This window comes from Falco naumanni, chromosome 18 (genome assembly GCF_017639655.2).
Source record: "Falco naumanni isolate bFalNau1 chromosome 18, bFalNau1.pat, whole genome shotgun sequence".
Taxonomy (NCBI): domain Eukaryota; kingdom Metazoa; phylum Chordata; class Aves; order Falconiformes; family Falconidae; genus Falco; species Falco naumanni.
Window position 1 is genome coordinate 3,205,780 of NC_054071.1, and position 23,996 is coordinate 3,229,775.

At 62.8% G+C, this 23,996-nt stretch overlaps 5 protein-coding genes across 12 annotated transcripts in view; 1 reads left to right on the top strand and 4 right to left on the bottom strand.

The window, feature by feature from the left end:
* Positions 1 to 4: 4 nt before the first annotated feature.
* LOC121099104 (nascent polypeptide-associated complex subunit alpha, muscle-specific form-like) lies at positions 5 to 2,253 on the top strand. The gene is made up of 2 exons (XM_040617751.1): positions 5 to 211; positions 389 to 2,253. The coding sequence occupies exons 1-2, from the start codon at positions 5 to 7 to the stop codon at positions 1,427 to 1,429; spliced, it is 1,248 nt and encodes a 415-aa protein (XP_040473685.1). The 3' UTR covers positions 1,430 to 2,253.
* A 110-nt stretch (positions 2,254 to 2,363) lies between these two features.
* On the bottom strand, positions 2,364 to 7,736 carry COASY (Coenzyme A synthase). The gene is made up of 9 exons (XM_040617131.1): positions 7,124 to 7,736; positions 6,502 to 6,716; positions 5,885 to 6,016; positions 5,426 to 5,615; positions 4,903 to 4,967; positions 4,006 to 4,090; positions 3,259 to 3,356; positions 3,021 to 3,167; positions 2,364 to 2,711 (listed from the first exon to the last, which is right to left on the bottom strand). Exons 1-9 carry the CDS (start codon positions 7,719 to 7,721, stop codon positions 2,667 to 2,669), a joined length of 1,575 nt encoding a protein of 524 aa, XP_040473065.1. The 5' UTR covers positions 7,722 to 7,736; the 3' UTR covers positions 2,364 to 2,666.
* Positions 7,737 to 8,372: 636 nt separating this feature from the next.
* Positions 8,373 to 10,382, bottom strand: HSD17B1 (hydroxysteroid 17-beta dehydrogenase 1). The gene is given in 6 exon segments (XM_040617153.1): positions 8,373 to 8,658; positions 8,760 to 8,943; positions 9,067 to 9,160; positions 9,260 to 9,439; positions 9,725 to 9,927; positions 9,929 to 10,382. Coding segments are annotated over 6 exon segments (1,020 nt in total). The 5' UTR covers positions 10,123 to 10,382; the 3' UTR covers positions 8,373 to 8,493.
* A 103-nt stretch (positions 10,383 to 10,485) lies between these two features.
* Positions 10,486 to 14,372, bottom strand: NAGLU (N-acetyl-alpha-glucosaminidase). Its single transcript, XM_040617128.1, has 6 exons — positions 13,966 to 14,372; positions 13,678 to 13,825; positions 13,459 to 13,605; positions 13,215 to 13,300; positions 12,708 to 12,964; positions 10,486 to 12,492 (listed from the first exon to the last, which is right to left on the bottom strand). The coding sequence occupies exons 1-6, from the start codon at positions 14,370 to 14,372 to the stop codon at positions 11,276 to 11,278; spliced, it is 2,262 nt and encodes a 753-aa protein (XP_040473062.1). The 3' UTR covers positions 10,486 to 11,275.
* A 1,733-nt stretch (positions 14,373 to 16,105) lies between these two features.
* ATP6V0A1 (ATPase H+ transporting V0 subunit a1) overlaps positions 16,106 to 23,996 on the bottom strand; it is a 30,429-nt gene continuing 22,538 nt past the window's right edge. For 7 of the 8 annotated variants that reach the window (XM_040617105.1, XM_040617104.1, XM_040617103.1 and 4 more), the window contains 2 exons: positions 23,808 to 23,979; positions 16,106 to 17,792 (listed from right to left, as the gene is read on the bottom strand). In XM_040617105.1, the coding sequence (XP_040473039.1) occupies positions 17,699 to 17,792; positions 23,808 to 23,979 (266 nt within the window). In that variant the 3' untranslated portion in view covers positions 16,106 to 17,698. The remainder of the gene's footprint in view (positions 17,793 to 23,807; positions 23,980 to 23,996) is intronic. The other variant, XM_040617111.1, reaches the window with a different exon arrangement.

A 23,996-nucleotide genomic window follows, 5' to 3' on the forward strand; every position in this document is an offset into this window, starting at 1 on the left:
CGTAATGGCGCGGGGTCTGGTCGGAACCTGCCGCCCGCGGCGGTCCCGGGGTCGGCATCTCCTCGGCGCCGCCGCCGGGCCGGGGCTGCTGCCGGTGACGCCAGGGCCGGTGCAGGGGAGCAGGCCGCTGCAGGCCGCAGCCACATCGGGGCCTGCAGCCCCCATCCGGGGCAGCAGCTGGCCCTGCGTGGTGGTGCGGGACACAAATAGGGTCAGAGAAATAAATTCTCAGTCGAGTGGGTTAAACAGACATTAGCAGGAGGAGGGCTGGGCTGAGGGCAAAGCCCAGCCAAAGCCAGCCTGAGCGCAAGAGCCATGGTTGCAGGGCCCTCGGGCAGGGACAGGCAGCTGCCTGCAGCCCGACAGCACCTGCACATGGCCCTCGGAGGCTGCCGGCATCTGCTCCGCCAGCTCGCCCAGGAACAGGCCGGCCACCACCAGCCGCTCCGCCAGCTCGCCCAGCAACAGGCCGGCCACCACCAGCCGCTCTGCCAGCTCGCCCAGCAACAGGCCGGCCACAACCAGCCGCTCTGCCAGCTCGCCCAGGAACAGGCCGGCCACAACCAGCCGCTCCGCCAGCTCGCCCAGGAACAGGCCGGCCACAACCAGCCGCTCCGCCAGCTCGCCCAGCAACAGGCCGGCCACCACCAGCCGCTCTGCCAGCTCGCCCAGCAACAGGCCGGCCACAACCAGCCGCTCTGCCAGCTCGCCCAGGAACAGGCCGGCCACCACCAGCCGCTCCGCCAGCTCGCCCAGGAACAGGCCGGCCACCACCAGCCGCTCCGCCAGCTCGCCCAGGAACAGGCCGGCCACCACCAGCCGCTCCGCCAGCTCGCCCAGCAACAGGCCGGCCACCACCAGCCGCTCCGCCAGCTCGCCCAGCAACAGGCCGGCCACCACCAGCCGCTCCGCCAGCTCGCCCAGGAACAGGCCGGCCACCACCAGCTGCTCCGCCAGCTCGCCCAGGAACAGGCTGGCCAGCTGGGAGCGCAGCCCCAACCTGAACTCGAAGCAAACCTGGCCAGGAGCAGGGAGGCGCCAAGCCCCTGACGACAGGCAGGCAGCCCTGGCCCAGCAGTGGGACAGCAGCTGGTGCTGCCTGCAGCCCTGCCTGCAGCCCTGCCTGTCCCGGCAAGCCCCGCGCAGCGGGAGGCACTCACTGAGAAGTCCTGTGAGCAGGTGGCCATCTGTCTGGGCAGCCCTGGCCCGACCTGCCAGTGTCTCCAGGTGCCTGAAGAGGTGGCAGTTCCAGCTGACAGCCTGCGGCAGGGAGACCGCACCGCACAACCCGACACCATTTAGGAGGCTGCTCTGCACCCGAAGCGTGTGGGGCCCAGCCATGCCCTGTGTGTCTGCAAGCTGGGATGGTCCCAGCATCCCGTGTCACCACCAGTCCCCACTCATGGAGCTGTTGGGGTGTCAGGCATAGCTGTACACCCCCCACTCCAGTGGGACCCACAGCACCTCAGTCTTGCCCCGTCTACCCAGATCTGCTGGGAGCCCTGGAAGACCTTGGAGATGTAACACTCCAGGAGGGGTGGGAAGGTGACCTCGAGCCCTGCCTGCGGCAGGAGAGCACAGCCAGCCGGCTGCACCGTGACACGAAGAGCTGGTACTCCATGCTGGCCACCAGCTCGTACATCTGCTCCGCTGAGTACCTGGACCCAGCGTGCTGATCAGGGGCCACACAGCCCAGCCAGTGTCCCTACAAGGGCCAGGACTGGGGGCGGCAGGAGGACTGGGGGCAGCAGGAAGACTCACCCAGGGACCCACTGCTCCTAGCGCCCGCTGGGGCCAATGCTCGCCAGCACCAGGAACAGCCGCGCTGGCTGCACCAGCAGGGAACGGGGGAGCCCAAGGCACCTGGGGCAGTGAGGGGGTCAGGGAGCCAGCTCCATCACCCCACGGCACACCAGCCCCACCAGTGTCTCACTGGGAGGCAGCCTTGGTGCCCACAGCACCCCGAGCAGCATCTGCCTGGGCCCAGCCATAGCTTGGCTCTGCTCAGCCGGTACCGGGCTGGGATGGTCCTTGTGCTCCCAGTGACATCACGGGTGGGTGCTGGGGGTGGGACTGCCCCCCCTGCCCATGGAATGGACCCGGCTGCACTGTGCAGGGCCCTGGCATGGGGACCCCTGTTAGCACTGTGTGTCTCGGGGGCTATAGCCCAACTGCTGGTCAGGGAGGAGAGGCAAGAGGGGGATGGAACCCCCCCAGACCCCCACAACCCCCAGAGCCGGAGGAGATGCCCCACAGCAGGAGCCCAGCAGGGGCTGGGGGTACCAGAGCCAGCTGCCGAGGTGGGTTTTGGCCTCCTGCAAGGGCACATGGGGAGTACAGGGGACAGGCCCAGCACAGGGACACAGAGAGAAGCCTCTTTACTGTCACACAGGCAGGTCCAGGCACCAGTGCAGGTTCAGCCCTTTGGCCCCAGGAGCTTCTGCTGTGTGTCCCCTGTCACCAGGGAGATGCCCCCAGCCCCTCTGCAGGGCTGGTCATGGTGGGTGGGTTCAGCCCCGACGTTTCATTCCTCCCCAGCACGGCCAGCTCACTGACAGCACGCAACGCCAGCACATGGACCCTCGCCTCCCACCCCACCGGTGTGGGATCCAGAGGGTTGGTGCTCGATGGTCAAGAGGAGCACAACCCCCTCAGAGGCTGCGCTGCTACTGGTTCAGGCGCTGCTGCAGGAGCTCCCAGGCCTTCTCCACCTGCCAGAGAACACAGGTGGGGAGGCACCTCAGACCCCATGGCCAAGCTGGGGACAAGGCGAGCAGCACCATGGCATGGGCAGGAGTGTCACACGAGGACCCCATGCTTCCTGTCCCTTCCCAGCTGCGTTTACATCCCCAAATTCATCCCTCGTGGCCGTGCCCAGAAGCAGCCTCGATGGCGAGCAGCACACCCAGGCACACCATGCATGACCCGGGCACAGCACAGAGTCCTCTGGCTGTTGTGGTCACCCACCTCCCCCTTCGCTACCCGAGAGACCCCAGTGCTGCAGCCAGGCTGCGGCTCACCTGCTTGCGGGTGACGTCTGGCTCCCAGAGCGTGCACAGCACCACCTGCGACTGCTCCACTCTTTGGCTGTTGCTCATCTGGCTCCGCAGCCGGCTGTAAGCAGCCTCCTCGCTCAGCCCGTCCCTGACCATGATGCGCTTCACAGCCTAGCAGGACCGGAGGGGACACTCAGGTGCTCGGCGGGGAAGCCAAGGACCAGCCCCAGCGGCGAGCGATGGGCCAAGGGGGATCGCCCACCTCCTCCTCTGGGATGATGGCTGTCCACACCTCATGGACCATGTCTTGCCAGCCAGCCTCCAGCAGCACGGCAGCGTCCAGCACGCACACAGCCTTTCCTACGGAACAAGGCTATTCCTCGTTACCTGGCGAGTGCAAGGCAGCGCGACTGCTCCCTGGGGTCCAACCCAGGCAGTCCACTTACGCTCGTAGAGTCACGCCTTCCTGCAAACTGGCAGCACAGACGAGTTACTGCTGAGCCAAAGAACCTCACGTTGGAAAAGCCAGCAGCAGGCAGAGGCTGCGTTTGCTTAAAGGGCACATCTGGGATGGCAGGTCTCCCAGGTATGGCAAGCTGATGCCTTCAGCGAAATGCCTAGCGAGCTACCAACAGTATCTCCCAAAAGCTGGAAAAATTCTGCTCCCAGAAGGAATACACACCACACTCGCTGCTTGAGCACTACACCAAAACCAAACTTGAAGCCATGTGGGAAAGAGAAAGCAACCCCCACCCTCCTTCAGAGCACGAAGCTTGAGCGAAGCCTGTCCCAGCTGCCAGCCCAGCCGGGTGGAAGGGTTTGCTCAGAGCTGTGCTAGTGCAAATCCCCAGCAGGCTGCCCGGCAGAGGAGAGGGGAGTCTGAGCATGGACGATACTCCTGGTGCTGCCAAAAGCAGCAGATTCTGGCGGGCTCTGGGTCGTGGTGTGCTGCACAAGACCATGCACCCAACCTCCACCTTTGTGCTATGATGGAAGCCGCCCCAGTTACCTTGAGCATCTGCTTCCCCAATCTGCTCCTTGACCATCTGGGCTATCTCAGGCCACACAATGTCCGTGAGACTCTTCAGCCGCTCCTAGAAAGGACCACGATGGGATTCAGTTACTTGCCCTCAGAACCCCTGGGCAGCCAACAAGGGGATCGCTGGTGGCAGCAGCGGTCACAGAGGACACCCAGAAAGCTAAAGCACGGGGCACAGCCCCGACCCGTTGCCTGCTCCGCAAGTGCTAGGACAGAAAGCTTCCATGCTGGCCAGAGGCTCTCATGCGTGCTGGTGGGGTCAAGGATCTTCTTATTTTCCTCGCCCTGCAGGCACAGCAGAACCTCTGTCTCTGCTGCGAGAGGCGCTTTGCAAAGGCCCACCCCACAGCACAGCAAGCTCCCGATGCAGCAGTGCCCACGCGAGACCCATCCGTCTCGGGGGAACCCCTCGAGCTGCCTTCATGCTTGGGCCGGGGCAGCCCGCAGGACCTGAACGGACGCGCTGGCCTGGCCAACAAAGCAAGGCGCAGAGTCAGGTTCAGTTGCCGCGTCACCGAGCCCCGCTGGGTAAAGCCAGATCACGCGAGGGCCAGAGAACACCAGCTCCGCGTACGTCAGGGCTGTCGCTCCGTGCTGGGTAAAGGACAAGGGTGGGACAGAGGGGACAGGGATGGGGACGGGGAGGCAGCAGCAGCTGCCGAGGCGAGAGGAGCATGTCCAGCACAGCTACTGACTGAGCTACAGAGAGGGGATCTCTGCGTCCTGCCCTGTCTGTACGTCACTGCAAGAAAGTACAGTCAGGAAGGCGTCATCAGCTCTAAGAGCTGAAAAACAAAAAGCCTCAGCGCAGATGGAGAGCTCCCCGCTCATGAGATTCAATATTGACAGTCTCTGTGCTGCTCTTACATGGTTTCCAAACACTTTGGCCCCAAGGACTTTCCTGTTTATCATCCCATCTTCATTCAAGATTTCTGAAAGACATAAGCAGAACAGGCTTGGGAGGAATGAACGCAACTCACTTCCCTGCGGCGAGCCTAGGGCAGAGTGAAGGGATTTCAGCACGGGGCTCTCAAAGGGCCCCAGAAAGGAGCTGTAGGACCTGCCCAGGCAGCTCTTCACCTTATCCCAGAAAAGGACAGGGAAAAGCTTTTCCTAGACGAACGGCAGCCCGGTTTAGCCTTCCCCACTAGCCATTGACAGTAGCTCGGACACGGGATGCGCAAGGTTTGGGGAAAGCAGTGCCTTGCCCGGCTTGGGCCCAACCATCAATAAATCAGCTACAGAGCCCCGCTGGGTGGTGTGGAGCCCAAAACCCATGGGGAGGGAGGGGAGCGCAGGCCAGGCCAGCTCTCTGGCACGCCAGGACAACAGCACACCCCTCCCTCCTCTTTCTCCTCCCAGTCTTCCCCACAGCCTTTGGTAGCTCTACCTGCCCCGAAGGTTGCCACCACCTGCTTGTAGGCAGGGCCACCAGGGACATAGACAGCGTGACCCAGCTTGTCAGCGTCGATGAGGAATGCTCCCAGGTGTCCCAGGAGCTTGGCGATAGAGGTTTTCCCACTCCCGGTTCCTCCAGTCAGGCCGATCACGTATGGGCGTGAAGGCAAGGCAGGGTCTTGCTAAGGGAAGAGAGAAAGCCCTTGCAGGCTCTGCTGGAGAAGGACCCCGAGCAACCAGCCTGGAGACAGGCAGGACAGGTCCTAGCCCTGCAGAGCGGGGCCTGATCCTGCCGGGGGGCAGTACAGGCAGCAGGCAGTCCGTCCTCCCAAACCTGTCCTCTTGCAGCAGTGGGACAAGCGGGCTCCGCAGCTCCCGAGGTTGCCACCCCTCCTCCCCGGCACACCCCGGCACACCGTTCCCACCGCAGCTCTGCAGGCATCCCCCTCACCCGTGGGGGCCGCAGCAGCGTCCCCAGCAGCCTCTGCCGGAGGCTGGAGGAGCTGATCTTCTCCTCCTCGTTCTGACTGTGGTCGGGGTCCTTCATCAACACGATCTCGTAGAGAGCCAGCTCGGGGAGCCCCTGCCGAGAGAAGAGCACCCCGAGGGCCATCAGCCCCGGCAGCCGCGGGGTGCAGCAGAGGGAAGGGGGCTCAGCGGGAGGTCAAGGCCTGAACGAAGCAGCACAAATGAGGCTGCAGCCACCCTCAGCGTCCCCACGGGGCAGCTCCATCCCCACGAGGGACATATTCCCCCCAGCCAAGAGGCAAAGGGAGCCCATGGAGCTGCCCGTTTCCCCCCACACATGCGGGGCTGTCAGCACTGCCGGGGGTCGTGCCGTGCACAGAGGCTGCTGCACCCACCCAGGGGCAGCTCGGCAACAAGCACCCATCCGCAGGGTGCCGGCAGACACGTGTGCCGGCATCCTGCCCTCACGCCCGGGCCACGGCACGCTGGGGCACCGACAGCCGCAGCTGCTCACCGAGACCCGGTTTGCCCAGAGCCAGCGGCAGGCAGGGGCGAGGGGGCGGGAGGGGGCAGCCCACCGGGCTCCTGCGCAGGCATTACGTTTTCAAGTCTCTTCTTGTTCACGGCCTCCCCTCCCCTGCGGGTCTCCTCGCTGACCACCAAGCACTGCAGGTCAGGGTCCGTGACCGAGGGGCCGTAGGGGTCGGCTAGAGGCACGATGTCGTAACGCAGCGAGGGCTTCACGTCCTGCAGGAACTCGCGCAGCTTCGCCGCTCGCAGCTCGTACGGCTCGATCAGCTCCGGCAGGACCTTGTCTGCCAGGCACCAGGAGAGCGCAGAAGCAAAAGAGTGTCCGTTTAACGACGTGCGGCCCCCGGAGCACCGGCAGAGAGCGACAGAAAAGCCGGAGTGGGAGACAGGAGTGGGAGATGGAGACAAAACCCACCCGTGACTTTGGCAGGCTCCCCCCTCCGGCTCCCCTTGCCCCTGCTGCCCCTCAATGCCGCAGCCGCACGCCTGGCCTGCTGCTGCAGACGGGACACCAGGTCCCCTCTGTCACCCTGCCCAGATGGCACCGCCTGGCCACTCTGGGTGCGTGGCCGCCGGGACCCCCGCACCCCCGGCCCCCTCACCGCCCTGTCCCAGTCAGCACCACGCCACCCCCTCGTCCCCATACCGGCTCCCCCCCTCCCCGCACGGTGCCGGCCGCCCCGGGACTCACGGCGCAGCAGGTCACCGTCGGCCACCCCGGCCAGGAGCCGCTGCCGGGCCAGGAGGCAGCACACGCTGAGCAGGAGGCGGTGGGCGCCATGAAGGCGGTCGAAGGTGCCGCCGACCGCCACGTCGGAGAAGTCGGGGAGCGCCGCGTCGTGCTCCTGGGGGTGCTCCGGGGGGTCCCCCGGGGGGTCCGCCAGCAGCAGGGCGGGCAGGCGCGGCGGGCAGCCGTAGGCGGTGGCGGCCAGGCGCTGCAGGCCACGCTGCACCGGCTCGGGCGGGCCCGGTGCCTCGGCGGCGGGGGCCAGCAGGACGCGGGGCGGCCGGGCCAGGCGGCCGCCGGGGCTCAGCAGGACGCGCAGGTCCAGGCCCCGCTGCGCCGCCGCCGCCGCGTAGAGCGCGGCCAGGGCCCGCAGCAGCGCGGGGCCGGCGGGGGGCGCGGCGGGGGGCGCGGCGGGCCCGGCCAGGCGCAGCCCCGGCTGCAGGTGCACGTACAGCGGCCCCGCCACCACCCCCGCCGCCGCCGCCACCGCCGCCGCCGCCCGCCCGGGCAGCGCCGCCAGCGGGGCCGTCAGCACCAGCAGCCCCGCGCCCGAGGGCGCCATGGCCCCCGCCGGAAGCCGCCGCCGCCGCCGCCCCGGAACGGCCGCTCGGGGAAAGCCCGGCACCGCGGGGGAGCGGCGGGACCCGGCCCCGCCCACCGGGGGAGGGGCGGACAGAGCCGGCCCCCCCCGTACCCGCCCCCCGGCACGGCACCCGCAGCCCCGCGGAGCGCGGCCGGACCCCGGGGCGGAGACAAGGGGATCCCCGGGGCCGGTCTGAACCCCCGGGACCCCCCCGGGCGGCGCAGCTCGACGGAAGAGACGGCCCGGGAGCCGCGCGGCTGCAAAGGGCTTGCTGGGGACCGACCCCCCCGGCACAGCCCCCGCCAGCCCCGAGCAGCGCGGCCGGACCCCGGGGACCCCGGAGCGGAGACAAGGGGACCCCCCCGGGACCGGGCTGAACCCGTGGCAGACCCCCAGGCAGCGCTGCTCACGGAGGGATGGGCCGGGAGCCGTGCGGCTGCAGAGGGCTTGCTGGGGACCAACCCCCCCCCCCCGGCACGGCACCCGCCAGCCCCATGGAGAGCCTCTCGCCAGACCCCTGAGCGGGAGTGGGGGAACCCCCGGGACCGGGCTGAACCCCCGGTAGCCCCCGGGCAGCGCTGCTCGACGGGAGGAACGGGCCGGGAGCCGTGTGGCTGCAAAGGGCTTTATTGGCGGCAGGCAGGGGGCTGCTCCCCCCCAGCCGAGGAGCACGGCCCGACCCTGGAGTGGAGGCGGGGGACCCCCCAGGGTTACGGGGCTGGGGCTCCGGGGCTCCCCTGATGCTGGTGGCTCAGGGCCGGGCCCCGCCGCCGTGGCCGAACACGAGGTCGTGCATGGCCCGCAGGTACGCGGAGCCGTCGGGGCTGGCCACCCTCAGGCGCCGGAGCGGGGCGAAGAGCTGGGTGGTGACGCAGCGCAGCGGCGGGCAGGGGGTGCCGATGGCCTCCAGGAACACCTTGGCACGGCAGAGGGGTCAGACCCGTGCCCAGCACGGCCCTGTAGCCCCCCTCCCCGGGCACAGACCCCTCGCGGAGCCCCTCGCCCCCAGGGACTGACCTGCAGGACATCCTCCACCTCCTGGGCCCTGTCCTGGAAGAGACTCCGGCAGTGCTGCAGGTACCGCAGGTACAGACCCCGGGTCTCAGCATCCAGGCCCTGCAGCTCGCTGCCCTCGGGCTCTGGGCGCTGCAGGTTGGCCAGGAAGCTGGTGTTGACGGGTCCACACTCCACCAGCGTCAGGCTGCGAGGGGGAGCGGGGTGGCAGCTCTGAGCCGCTGTGGTACCCCCCCCCCCCCCCAGCATCCCTCCGTCCCGGTGCTGGGCGGGCAGGGGCACAGCCCCCCGCGGCGCTGCCGGCACTCACTGGATGTTGAAGGGCCGCAGGACGATGGCCAGGCTCTCGCACAGCCCCTCCACCGCAAACTTGCTGGCGCAGTACACCGAGTTGAAGGGCAGCCCTGGGGCAGAGCCGCACCCTGAGTGCCGGGTCCCTTCCCCGCAGCTCCTGGTGCCACAGGGTGCCGGGGGGGTCCTGCCACAGCAGGGTCAGGTCCCACCTTGCAGCCCCCCGATGCTGCTGGAGACGATGATCCGGCCGGCCCTGCGGCGTTTCATGGCGGGCAGGAACGCCTGGATGGTGCGGATGGCCCCAAAGAGGTTCACCTCGAAGATGGTCTTCATGGCTTGGTCAGAGCAGGTCTCCAGGGGGCCCATCAGTCCCACCCCCGCGTTGCAGACTGCCAGGCACAGTGCCGGTGAGCCAGGCACCGCAGCCCCCCGGCGCTCTCCGGCACCCCTGGCACCAGGGGCCCTTCCCTGCCGACGGGCCAGCGACCCTCAGCACCCACAAGCCCAGCTCCCACACCCCTGCCCTGCTGAACATCCCCCGCCCCAGCCCCAGGGCTGCCGGCACCTCCCGTCATCCAGCATCTGCTACTGGTACGATGGGGAGGGTCAGCAACCCCTGGAGAGACCCCCCCCAGCCACCTTGGGCACGGTGGGGACACTGGCAAGAGCCGTACCCAGCACATCCAGCCGCTGCCCCTGCACCTGCTGCGCGGCAGCCGCCAGCGAGCGCGGGTCGGTGACATCGAGCTGCAGGACCTCCAGCGTGTCGGGGCAGTGGCCCCCGAGGCGCTCCAGCAGCCGCTCGCCCTTGGCCAGGTCGCGCATGGTGGCATACACTGGGGGACAAAGCAGGGCACTGGTGCCACCGAGCTGCTTGGCCGGTACCGGCACCAGCTGCCCATGGCGAGGTGCTACCTGGCCCTGGGAGACCCCCCGGGGGTGCCGGCCCCTCCCGGCGCAGCATCACCCCTTTACCTTTGAACCGGCGAGCGGTGTCGGCCGCCAGGCGCGCGGCCAGCCCCAGGCCGATGCCCGAGGAGCAGCCGGTGATCAGCACCGTGGTTTTCTCCATGGGCAGGCAGTGCCGGCCGGAGGGGCTGCGCGTTTAAGAGGGCTGGGAGGGAGGGTCCCCCCGCCCCACGCCACGGGTGTTGTGTCTGCCGCCTTATCTCAAGGCCCCTCCACCCGCCTCCCTGCCCACGCTTGGGGCTCCCTGCGCCTTGATGCTCGCGCAGCTGCCGCGATAAAGACCCCACGGAGCCAAGGGGAGCTGCAGCCCCGGGGGTTGGCACCAGCCAGGCCCAGCACCAGCCGTGCTGCACCGTGCCAGGTACCCCGGCTGCTGGCACGTGGCCGGCAGCGCATTTTTCCTGCTCCTCTGCCCCCCGTTTTGCACAAGTCCCATGCTGGGGAGAGGAGACAGACACACGTGGGATAAAAGCGCTCAGCGGCCAGGATTTTAATTGCTCTGCAGGCGAGCAGCACCGCAGGCGAGTGGCACCACAGCCAGGCTCTGCCCGAGCCCCAGCTGGGGCGGGGGCGGGGGGAAGGCCCAGAGGACCCCGGCCCGGGGAGCGCGGCCCCAGCACCACCGCAGAAAGCTCAGCAAAGTCCCTTTCCATACAAAAGGCACGAAGCGTGGCCGGGGCCGGGTGGTGGCGGGTCCCCACAGGCACTGGGGTCCATGGGGCAGCGAGTGCCCAGCGCAGGGAGGCACAGGACCTCACCAGGGGTGAGGCCAGTTGCCTGCTTCCCCTGGGGGAGGGGGTTGCTCTGCCCCCCCTCCCCTGCTGCCAGCTCCCCAGCTGCTTCATCCGTCAGCCAGCCAGGGCCCTGCGGCATGGACACGTGTGCCCCATCCCAGCTCCCGCCGAGCTTCCAGCTGGGAGCGCTGGGACCGCAGAACCCCCCTGTCAGGGCTCACGCAGCCCAGCTTTCCCAGGGACAGGCTCAGGGCCGTCAGGCAGGGCTGAGCACAGAGCAGGATGGTTCCCTGGGGCAGAGCCTGTCCCCCACCCAGTCGCCAGCCCCCCTCGGGATGTATCCTGCCCGCGCAGGGGAGACGGCAGGTCCATGCTGGCTGGGGGCCAGCGGGGCTCTGCGCCTTCGTTCCAGCACAGCCAGGACGCAGCCGTCAGGCCAGGAGCTGCGGGGGCCTGGACGCAGGAGGGCGCGGGGGTCTCTGCTCTCGCTCCCCGGGGAGGCTCTGGCAGCACAGCCTGGAGTCACGCCGGCCCAGCCCGGCTGCGCCGCAGGGCGCTGGGGTAATACTTGAGGAACAGCTTCCTGGAGATCTCCAGCGTGTCCCCGGTCGGCACGGCTGGGTAGCGCTTCTTGTTGTAGACGAAGCCTCTTTCCACCTGGAAGACAGCCTGGTTGAACTGGTCCTGGTGGAAGGGGCTGCCCGAGTTGAGGCTCTCCACCAGGGCAGAGACGAAGAGGCTCCAGCGCACGCCATAGTAGTCCAGCACCAGCCCCCCCAGCTGCTTGTTGGCGTAGTCCAGGATGTTCCCGCTGGGACCCCAGAGCGTCACCTGGTTCCGGGCGTTCAGCTCGTACTGCTCAGCCTCCCGGTCGCTGGTGGCCACGGAGCGGGCGCTCTCCAGCCAGCGGCCCAGCAGGAAGAGGCTGTGGCTGGAGAGGAGGCTGTCCAGCTCCGGCAGCAGGTCGTATACCAGCACGCCGCCGGCCGTCAGCAGCTCCGGCAGCGCGTGGCTCTGGAAGGCCTGGCGGATGCTCAGGTAATAGTCACCCACCAGCTGCTGAGCCGCCTGCCGCGTGACGTCCACCAGGTCGTAGCGGAAGGTGGGGCTGGAGCCCAGCTCCGCGCTGGCGCTCAGCAGCAGGCGCCAGGCCTCGTACACGTCGCTGGCGTTGTACCACAGCTCCGTGTCCATGTGCAGGGAGGGCCGGCGCACCAGCGGGCTGCGGTTATGGTTGACGCAGACGCCGGTGCAGTTGTACACGCTGCGCAGGAGCAGACGCCAGGCACTGGCCGCGGCGGCATTCGGGGCACCGTAGCGGCGCTCAGCGTAGCGGGTCACCCAGCTGGGGAGGTCGAGAGGCTCCTGGCGCCAGCCCAGCTCGTTCATCAGCTCGTACACCATGTCGTTCTGCTCGATGCCCTCGGGCACCAGCCCGGTGCCCACCATGGTGGAGTTGGGGAAGCGGCGAGCCGCGAAGGGGCCGTGGTTGATGGCCTCCACGGTGCCAAAGAGGCCATGATTGCCCCCGAAGTTGTGCAGCATGCACCAGATGAAGGGCTGCCCGTAGAAGGACTCCGTCCACTGGTAGACAGGCTTGGACTCGGCAAAGAGGTCGAGAACAATCATCCTGCCGAGGGGCACGCCGTGCAGCAGGGCCCGCACCTGCGCCGGCTGCCAGAAGTCGGGCTGGTGCTGGAAGAGCCATCCCTGCATCAGCCACTGCGCCTCGGGGTCAGCTGGGGACGGAGGTGCACGAGGTGAAGGTCCCACCAGGCAGGTGCCCCGCGAAGCCCCAGGGCCACCAACCACCCCTCTTAGAGGGGGCTTCGAGGGTCCGGCACCAACGGGGTCTGCCGATCGGTGCTCACGCAGGGCCCACAGCCGCCTCCCTCCCCCACAACCATCCCCACCTAGAGCCCCCCGACCGGGCTGGCACCGCACGGTGACCCACCTCCCGTCATCGACCTGAAGACGGCCTTGCTGACCCTCGAGAGATAGGCAGGGTCCGAGGAGAGGGGCGTCATCTCGTTGAAGGTGTCAGCGCTGTAGATGTGGTCCGTGCCAAACTCCTTGATCAGCTCCTTCAGGAAGAGGGTCCCGATCACCTGGAACATGGGGTCCTCCGGGTCCAGCAGGTAGGTGCATGAGTAGGTGCAGTCGAAGTGGCTCCAGCCCCCAAGGCGAGTGGCATTCACGTGTGGGAAGACCCTGCGCCAGAGGGCAGAGATGGGCATAAGGAGCAGGATGGGACCACCATGGCCCTGCAGGGACAGGGGCAGCCTCCCGGGGCAGCCGGCACCGGCACAGGAGGGGCAGGAGCGGCGCTGGCCCCAGGTGCAGCCGGCACAGGCTGGAGGTGGGAGTGTGGGAAGGGTCCGGGGCTGAAATACTGGGGAGGGGGCTGCAGCCAGGGCTGCCCTGCCCTGGGGGGTCTGTGCGCACTCGGGGCTGCACCCACCGAAGGATCCCCTGGGGCACGTGGCCTGCGAAGGCCGGCAGCACCGTGACCATCCCCAGCGAGCGCATCCTCTCCACGATCCGGTACTGGGGGAGAGAGGGAGGGAGGGAGCGGGGGGAGGGGAGCCCCCAGCTCCCCACGAGGAGCCCCCCGCCAGCGGCTGGGGAAGGGAGCGGGGCCCCTCGGGCAGGGGGTGGCGTGGGCCTGCCCGGGGTGGGCGGGCAGCCCCCGGTGCCCCCGGTACCTGCAGGTAGAGCTGCTTGAGGTGCCAGGCGGGCGGCAGCGGCCCTGCCCAGCCGCGCAGGTTGCCCATGCGGTTCCAGGCCAGGAACGCGGGGCCGGTGAAGTAGGCGTCGATCTCGGTCTGGTTGAGGCCCAGGGAGCGGAACACCTGCGCGGGGCGGGGGGCTCAGCCGTGCTCCCCCGGCCCCCCTGCCCGTGCCCGCGGCCCCCGATACTCAACCCGCTGCCAGGCCGCCTCCTGCCCCGCGAAGGCCGGGGCCAGGTTGATGCCGCTCAGCGCCATCCAGTCGATCTCCCGCTCCCAGCGCGCCCAGTCCCACCAGGCGTAGGAGTAGCTCTGGGCGCAGGCGTTCTGGTAGAAGCGGAACCTGGGGGGGGAGCGGGCGGGAGGCTGCGGGCTGCGCCCCCCCCCTCCCGCTCCCGTTACGCAAAGGCGCCTTGTCCCGGGCTAACGAGGCGTGAGGCGCGCCCGGCCCGGTGCCCGCCCGCCGCGCCGCGGCCCCGTTACCTGCCGGGGGCGGTGGCGCGGATCTCGGCCCGCAGCCGCGGCAGCGGGTCGGGCAGGCGGAGCTGCGCCCCGGACCACGAGAGGTGGCAGCCGCAGAAGTCGCGCAGGTACCGGTAGAGCCCGGCGGCCGCCGCTACCCCGCTGGAGCCCGTCACGGCCACGGCCACGGCGGCGCCGGGCGGGGAGCGCAGCCGGTAGGTGTCGGGGCCACCCGCCGCCAGCGCCGCCTCCACCGTCAACGCCACGGCCCCGGCCCGCGGGCCCAGCAGCCGCCGCGCCAGCGCCCGCACCGCCGCCGCCTGCCGCGCGTCCCCCGCGCCCGCCCGCGCCGCCGCCAGCACCGGCAGCAGCAGCAGCAGCGCCAGGCCCGGCCCCGGCCCCGACCCCGGTCCCGGCCGCGCCGCCATCGCCGCTCCCAGCCCCGGCGCCGCCAATCGGGGCAGGGCGGGGCGGGGCCGAGCCGGTACCGGGGGAGTGGGCGGGGAGTGGGCGGGGAGTGGGCGGGGAGTGGGCGGGGAGTGGGCGGGGAGTGGGCGGGGAGTGGGCGGGGAGTGGGCGGGACCGCCCCCTCGGAGCGGACGTACCGAGCGCGGCCCGGCTCCGCCGCCTCCGGATCCCCGCGGGGCTAAGCGCCGCCGGGGCTGCGGGGCGCCGGGACCGGGGCTGGGACCAAGACCAGGGCCGGCACCGGACACCGGCGCCTCTGGTCTGTTTCCGTATCACGTTTTCCACCCGCGAGGCCAACCGGGCCGCGAAGTCTCGGAGCATCCGCCGGCTCCGGGCCCCCGGTACGGACCAGTACCCGCCCCCCTCTCCCGGGGGGGCGCCCGCTCCGGCCTGGAGGGGGCGCTGCCACACCGGGCACAGGCGCCCGCCGGGGCCCCGAGGCGGGGGAGCGGCCCAGCTCTTCCCGCAGCCCCCGGGACCCGGCACAAAGCCCCGCTCCGGCTGCCCCCGAGCCCCGGGGCGGAGGCGGGGGGAGACTAGCCCGTGCTGCCGGAGGGGGTGGGGGGGCGCAGACCCTCGGGGGGCGGGAGGGACCCCCCGGAGGGTCGGGAGGGACCCCGAGGGGGGCGCAAACCCCCGGGGAGGCTGCACCCCAGCTCCGGGCACCTCCGCGGCTGTATCGCGCCCGGGGGCTGCCGGGCAGACGGCCCCGGTGCTCGCCCGCCCTGGGCAGGGTCCCTCGGGGACCCCAACGCACCGCAGCGCAGCCGGGCCCCAACGCTGCTGCGGGGGCACAGAGGATGGACTACTCGGGGGTCAGGGGCTGCCGCAGGGGCTCTCCCAGCTGCCGGGGGGGCTGCCTGGGCATTCCCGAGGCAGAACCCGGCTGCGGGAAGGGAGGGACGAACGGGGATCCCCCCACCCCGGGGGCTCCAGCCCCCCCCACCCCCCTGCAGCGGGGCCAGCCACGGAAACGGGCCGGGACTCCGCGATTGCCGGCGGGGGCGGTGCAGGGCAGCGGGGCAAAGGGGAGCGCAGCCCCTGCACACAGCTGGCACCGGCGGGGGGGCCGGGTCCCCATGCGAGGGGCGCGGGAGGGCAAGGGGCATGCTGGGCAGCTCCCCACCCCCCCCCACCCGGGGCAGCAGGAGCCGGGAAACCCCGGCCTGTAGCTGCAAAACACGCAGACACACCCCCCCCCTCCCCGGGCAGCCCCCAGCCCTGCAGGAAAGGGCTAAGCAAACACAGCCCTCCTCGGTGGGGGGTGGGTTCCTATGGCGGAGGGGTGTTGCCCCATGGCTTGTGATGCTGGGAGTGGGGCAGCAGGCAGAGCACATTTGCCCCAGTAGCCCTGGGGGGGGGGGGCACCCACACCCCCCCGGGTTTCATCAAGCCGTAGTTTTTCCTCCAGCACAAGCCCTCGTTCCACTCAGTTACAGGTTTAGCGGGGCAGGCTGGAGGCTGCGGGGCTGGACAGACCCCCCCCCACTCAGCCCCCCCTGCTTGGGATGTCAGCCAGGGCTCCATGAGCACCGAGACATGGGCACACGGTCCCGTTTTACAAACCAGCTCTGCCCATCCCACCCTACGGGATCCCAGGGCAGGAAAAGGTCCCAGCTCCCCCCAGGCAGGGGGGGTACCAGGGACCCCCCTTGGGAGAGCACGGGGGAAGCAGAGAAAAGGCCACAGCGCGTGTTGTGCAGTTCATTTAATTTATACAATGACTGTGGCCAATGCATTTCCTGGGAGCAGCAGACCCTGTTGCACCCCACCAACATGTTTTGATTTCCTCTTTTGCCCTGCAAACACCCCGGTAAACAGCCAGCCCAGCCTACCTGTAACCACCACCCTTACCCAGAACCTTCCACGCGCGGCACAGCCATCCCTGCGCTCCCTGCACCACCCTTCCCACTTCATTTTCAACAGCCCTGCACTGCGTGGCGCCTCCTCCTCCATGCCAGGTTACAGCGATTCTCGTTATAGCTCTAATCCACTTGTACACAAACACTGCAGATCAACGGCAAGAATTAAACACAACAGTTACACACAGCACTAACACACACACCCCCTACTGCTCCTACAGATACATCAGGTTGAGGGGGGCAAGAAATTATTCACATCTTGCACCGGAGAAAAAGCAGCAGCAGCCACCACGTAGAAACACCACTGGGATTCCAGTGCCGTGGGACTATTTTGGACTCTGCCTCTGTGCTCCCCTAAAGGGCTCCTCAGACACACCCTGAGCATACGTGACAACACAGGTCACCGGTACCTCCGCCTTTGCAAAAGCTACCACCACCGATGCCAAGTCTACGTGGGCACCATCTGGATGTGCCTCCAGGGCTCTGCGGCCTCAGGGCTTCACACAAGAGACCTAAGGAGCTCCACTGGGTCAGACAACAGTTTGCACCGCAGCTCGTCCCTCCTCCGTCTCACCCCAGGCAGCAGCCGAGCCCCCCGTGCCCACCACTGCCTGCAGAAACAAGGGGTGGAACAAGCCTTCACTGCCAGACACGGGGCTTTGCCTGGGATGCAAGTGGGCAGGTGCACAGTTAAAGGAGCATCTCTGCTCCTGGGAGGAAGGAGAAGACCTTTCTTGCAAGGACAAGGTGTTTCCCATCACTGGAGCAAACGGCTGCCAAGACTCAGCTGAGGCTCAAGTCCTTCGTATCAGCTCCTCAAGCCCCAGCCAGAGTTTGAGGAGCTGAATCCCCGCTCAGGATGAGACATTGGTTTTGTCAGATTAAAACGTGGCACATGTGGAAGCCCTGGAGGTAGGAGAAGCATGCCCTGGTTTATCAGCTGCCCCACTGCTCGTCACCTGTGTGATCAGAGGCAGAGACACATAGATAGGATCCACATGTAAAACTTTCTCAAAAAAAAAAAAAAAAATCTCTTCCCAAGCAGCAAGCTTTGCGCAGGCGGAAGCTGTTACACCTTTCCTCCACGAGCCTGTCCACCCACTCAGCCACGGCTGCACTTCTTTCACGCTGCCCCGATGAGCCTGCCAGGGAATTCACTACACGAGAACTACACACCAAAAACTCAGACACTTCATGCACTTAGTATCTTCAGTGGTAAACTTAAGGAATGAGAAGTTTCTTTGATCCAGTGTCACTCATTACCCGAGAATGTCCAAGCTTTTTGGCTTTGAAATGCCACGGTAACATTCGAGGGTGCTGCAATAAGTTATTTTCGCTATGGGAGGATTACATGCAACTCACACACATGGGAGAGGGCTAGCCACGGACACACGATGTTTAACACTGCTGGAGCAGAGGGATCTTTAGTCGTCAAACCTCCCCTCACGGATGATATCAAAGGAGAAAGGGAGAAACTTGAACCCAGTGCCAGTGTAGAACTTGTTCTGGAACTCAATCCTGCAAGAGAGGGAAGAGTAAGTGTTCATTAAAGAGGCAGCTCTCAGAGACGAGTTAGCAATTAGCAAGAACTCCATTAAAAGTATGATTGACTAGAGAAAAATAAAGCTTTAAGGAGAAAAAGTGGTATTATAACATAGCATTATCTTTTGGCACAAACCCTACATTTTTGTTTGACGTTTCTGTAGCAGAGCAGAACTGCCCAGGTACTTCGATCCCACCCCTACGGGCAAAAAAAGAGCAACAGAAAGAGGATGAACTCCCCAACTACAACATCACTTAGAAACACCTAGGAGCACTGAGCCTTGCCTCTAAGATCTCATTACTAAGGTTCACGTTTTAGTTAGAACAAACCTGAACCGCGTGATGCTGTGCTCAGGCTTCCTCCGTCAGCTACTTCTGTTTATTTACTTAAGCATATTTGGTTTATCCCCACATGACTACTCCTGCTGAGCTAGAGATGTGCTTGTTGCCTCCAGCTGAACATTAGCTTAGCCTTGTTTGCCTGCTTCCCCTAATAAACTCAGTTTTAAAAAAAGAATTATTCTAGAGAACTGTCCAATGGTCAGCAACAGCCAAATAGGGAAAGAAAAAAATAATCCCATGATTCACAGTAAAAACAAGCACAGTGTTTCATGAGCCTCATGAGAAACACTTTCCATTGCGTGATCCACTAAAAAAAAAAACAAAAAAACCAAACAAACCCAACACCCCCCCCCCCCCCCCCCCCCCCAAAGAAGCCTCTGCAGGAATCAAGCGACAGCAAATTGTAGAGCAATTTAACACAATTCTGGAGAAGGATTTTTATGAAGCACATGAAGAGAGACTTGAATTATTTTTTTCCAAATCAGGAATGATGGCAAACTCCAGAGCTGCTGGTATTTCAGCTGGCAGAAAGCGATTTCCCAACAGAGCTCAGGAGGGAAATGTTCAGAAAAAAAACCAGCTTTCTGCTCCTATCTTCTGCTGCCTGTTCATGCAGCTACACAGACTTCCCTGCGGAGGAATCCCTAGGATGAGCAGGATTTTCCGTGTGGGAGGAAGGGCTCCTTGCCAACACGCTCCAGTTTTTCAGGAACCCTGATAATCTTCATAAGTATCCTGTGACTAAGTAACTATTCTGTAAGCAAAGGGAAATAAGAGGCAGAGGGTTGGGCATCTGAGTCACACAGAACCCACTGTAAACGAAATTTTAACCCTCATGATTAACTGTTCCAGCTGGCCCTGACATCTGAAAGCTCCTTTTGGATACACTCGGTTACAACTGGCCACAACTGGATGCCTCCAAGCTGGGCGAAAGGTTGTTACAAAGTTAGGGAACTAGCAAAAAAGTTCATTTAACAAAATAATCATGGCTTACATGTTCTGTGTGGGTTTTTCCTGCAATTGTCTACAGGAACACCCAGAATCCAAGATCCTTTATTAATATGAGCCGCTGCCGTTCCCAGGATTGCTGGCTGTCACATCTACCCGCTCTATTGCTAAACTTTGCTCTGTGTGTCTCCCCCATCAGCGATCAAGTTCTGTAGAAGAATTTACTAGACAGTTAGCACTACACTGTAAATAAACAGACTAGAAAGCTTTCTGGCAGTCAGCATTAAAGAAAAACCCACTCTTCAGCTTTTTTGGTATTAATAATTCGTTTTAGTGTTTGTTGGACTGTAGTTCTGTGGATTTTCCAAGCCAGAGTACCCAACACTATCCAGAAAACCAGGCAGCTCGGTTCCGTGAGCAGGAGCAACTGCAGAGATAGCTGTTGAGCAGGGACCTTAACTTCCATTCAATACAAACACAAATTCCTGCTGGGTATTTGTGTTCTTGCAGGCATGTGCCAATGCCTGGGGTCGGCTGTGATTCAGAGCACACCTCGAAGAGGGCAGCCTGCAGCACACCTTACAGTCAGAAAGCAATCAGGCTGTTGGCATAGAGATTGTTGCAGTTACTCTTTCCCAAAAAAGACGGCAGTGTCCTATGTGGCACCGCGGGTCACTCCATCCTGCGCTGCCTTTTAGAGCAGCAGCGTGCTCTTATGGTTGCACTAAAAAAACAAGCTCTGGCTCATGACCTTTTTATAAAGAAAAATAAAATTCTGGCGAGCAGGTGGGAAAGCTGGGCTTCACACCCACTCCCACTGCCCCCTCGCTGGATCGCAAGCGGGATGGAACTCCAGCACGCCCACGCCTCTCGGAAAGCGGCGCTCCCCCTTGGGTGGCAGGGGGCCAGGAGCTCTGCCCGGGCGGAGGAGGGTCTGCCTGTCCGTTCTGTTTACGGCCGAGAACAGCCGTCCACAAAGCACCGCATAATCGCTGCTTTTTATTTATTCTGCATGCTTGTTTGATGCTGACTGCATTTGTTCTGCTTGAAATCTGCTTTGGCATCCCTGCTCAGACCCACGGCACTCCTCAGCTTTGCCATTCAGAACAAAACAGGCATCAGAACAAAACACAGGCTCCTTGCCTTCGGCTGCCCCTAACACTGCATGGCTGAGAGCACCGCTCCGAATCCATTTCGCTGCGTCCGAGGGACTGAGCTCATTTTGGGGATGCTTATGGACCAGTGGCAAACAGCTCAGGCAACCCAAAATAAAGAAAAATCAGGTTTATGTCTGCCTGGAGTATGGCCGCGGTGAAGCGCGCACACCAGGGAAGCTGCTGACGCTAGACCTGAGGGAGAGAACAGACTGAAAGCTTTAGCAAGAGCAGACGAACACAGTTCTCCGCGTTTTGCCAAACCTACGGTCACGTATGGCCAGGACCCACGCGCTCCGCACCGATGGACGTGGACCGCGGCGGGGAGACTGGCTCAGAGACACTCGGGTAAGCGGAGCCAAGTCTGAACAATACGGTTTGACCGCTCCAAACTCTGGAGCCGAGCACCCTACGTCACGATGCTCACGCAACACCAACCTCTCTCCTACCTGGCAATGCAAAGCCCACTCCTCCCTGTTCTGCACGAACCCAACTTGCCTGTATTACGTCTACTGCTATCCAGTCTTTGTAGCTGTGACCTGGTCTCGGGACATAGTCTAGAACAGGTTCCAGTTCCAAATCAGGCCTAAAACACGGTTTTACACAGGAAAACAGCTCCACTGGCACTGCACTCCTGTACCAACCCATGATGTTGCGACCCTGCTTTGAATCCAGTTACAAACTTCTCCTCTTGGGCAAAGTCTATGTTTGCTCATATTAAAAGAGCTGACTAGCCTAAAAAAACCCAAGTAAGCAACTTTAATCTAAACATTCATGTCAAACTACATTACTGAACAGCAAATGGAAAGGTAAAATATTTCAGAACAGTGATGTTACAGCAAAAGGAGTTAACAGCACGACGCAGGGTATATAGCTCAGACCACGACCATGCTCCAGCAGACCTCCCATACACGTGCATGCAGTTTTGGCAGCGCTCGGAGTGCTCCCTCCCCTCCAGGATGCCCCAGAAAAACCCAGCCTGCTGGAAGAATGCATACTTTCTGAAAAAGCACACCATAAAACTTCCTCATTTGGGACTGATAGGCAGAGCACATGGAACAATCTGTGCTTTTTTTCCCCCCCCAGTAAGACACACGCTAAATTCTTCCTCCTTTCCAGGAAGGCTGAACCACCCACACCTTCAGAATTCCTGATAGGTGACACCTCTCCCACAGCCAGAAAATCTGATCTGCTCCTCCCAGGACAGCTGTATTTGACACATGCACACACACACACACACACATCCCCTTCTAAAAATGGAACAGTTACTGTTGGAAACATCCTGATTTGACGTTTGGAAGAAAAAAGAAATGTTAACAGTACGTTCTTTTGAACAACTGCAGGTGCCTTCCTCGCCACTGTGATTAATGAAAATCCAACAAACCCAAAATAATTTCAGCAGGTTACTTGCAGTCGGAAATATTACCTTAAACTTGGATTTTCAGGCTCCAAGCTTGAACAGATTCTCTCTTAGAGAATGTATATTAAAAGTTTTCAAGTTTGAAACGTACGTTTAGGGAAAATATGACTTCATTAAGAGCTTCAGTTCTGCAGCTCCCCAGCAAGTGCCCTGCACTGGTCTGCACCGCACAGTGACCCGTGGGCTTGCTGCTATTGCTCAGCTGGTTTCCCTCTTTGCTTGCCATTTCAGTGACATGCATCCTCCCTTGACACATTTCCAGACAATTTTTTTAATCACCCTTTAGAGACAGCCTGGCAATGTGAACTGCAGATCACGGTTCAGCCAGGAGGCAGCTTTTCCACACTTGTACCAGGTGCTCTGTGCGTGGTATCTGTAAGTGCAGTTTGTGGTTTATTAACACAAGACAGGTACCTCCAGAAAAACGTGCTTTCTTATCTTAGCCCATCCCTTTGGGTAAAAAAGAAAACACAGAGCCTGCCAAGAAGAAAAGCTGGTCAGAACTGTTCATCTGCCATTATTGAGAAACGCGCCGTGCAGCACTGCAGTCCAGAGAAGCAAGACTTTGAAAATCCACCAATTCGAAATTAATATCCAAGCAATTGCAGATCAAACCCCCCACGGACGGCGTGAAGAGTACTGCGTACCCTCTGCCCTTCTTGGACTGCCAGCAGCAATACCAGGCAGGGTTTGCAGAGCTCCTTCTCTCACCCTGATGCAACGGCATAGTACAGTCACAGCAGCGCGAGGATGAGGAAACGCCAGCAAGCAGTTCTCAAGTGACTGGTATGATTTCTAGGCTGCACGCCAGGAAAAACAGAAGCACCATCCAGCAGCCATTTGCAGCAGCGGCCCCCCCACGGGCTCCCTTCAGCACAAGATGGCTACACCTCCGAATCCCTGGCCACTGGAGCTACAAAGACCCAGGCAGTCCAGGACCCTCCAGCCTGCACCCTCGCAGGGTGCTGACAGAGGGCAAAAGGACGGTTTTCCTTCCTCAGAAGCAGGGGGAAAATGCAAAAGGGCTGAATTTCTTCCCTTTTTTTTAAAAAAAAAAAAAAACACACACACAAAACACCACAACAACCGGCTTCCTTTTTCACTTACAGAACTAATTCTTAAAAGCGTTCACAACCTTTTCTTCTTGTTTAAGCAAGACAGAGTATTCCTCGTGAACTTCACGGGACTTCACTTTGTTCTGATCTACCAGGAAAGAAGCTGCCTTAAGAGATGGCCGTGACCTGAACTCTCCTACACTTTAGGCTGAGGAGAACCCTAGGCGAGCAAAACCCATTCCCACATTGCTCCTTTGATCCCACCACTGCGCCAACCAGGGAATGTGAAGTGGAACAACGAGCACTCTTAAATACGGATTAGAGAAACCTCTTGAATACTTTCCATACTTGGGTGCGGCGAAAGCAACGAGCACTAGTGAGTAATTCCCTCTTGTTTACTGCCTGCATATATAGGAGCTTAATAATCATGGGAAAGGGGCTACAAAAGCATCTTCCAATAAGCAAGACCAGCAAGAAATAGCCACCATTCCACAGCGCTCTGGAGGGCAGACAGGCAAAGCTGCCCCTGTTCAAGGCAAGCTCTTACAAAGACGAACAAGACCACACGAAGGCAACTGAAGTCAGTAGCTACCGCACACTAAGGAAAACCAACATTAGAGCCTGGCAAAAGGCAGAAGAAAGTCCTACAGCAAGCTACAAGCACACTCATCCACCTAGTGCAACCCACCCATCCCGCTGTTCGCAAAGGTTTAGTCTCATTTATTTTTAAGCAGCGACCAGCGACTCTCCACCATCTCTCCTGATTGCATGCAGAAATGTTCCTTACAGTGGTGTGAAGACGGAAATCTCTGACCCTTCTAAAGACTTCCCGCTGCCAGAGCGCAACTGGTGTAGGACACGGAGACGTTTAGGTAGATTTGTGGTACTCCAGCACCTCTGAACATTGCTGATCTTGGCTCAACGTTATCCACTACCCCAATTTTACAGCCTTAGCTTTCCTGCGTAAGGGTCAATACAACTTTCTAGAAGACAGCCCTTCTGTCTAGTCCAGGTGACATCAATTTCTTGCTATGAAGAGCTTTGAAGTTTCTGCATGTTCCAGTTAACTCACCAGTGCAAGCGAAGAGCATGGAGAAAAGCAGACAGCCCCTCCATGACCAGAAGAATTGCTACTGTCAGGGTAGCAAAAGCAGCAAAGATGAAGAAGAGGCCAAAGCCTCCACCCAGACTCCTCACGCTGAGGCCGATGTGGATCACCATGGTCCAGAGCACTTCCGAGAGCTCTGCCAGGAGAAAGGGG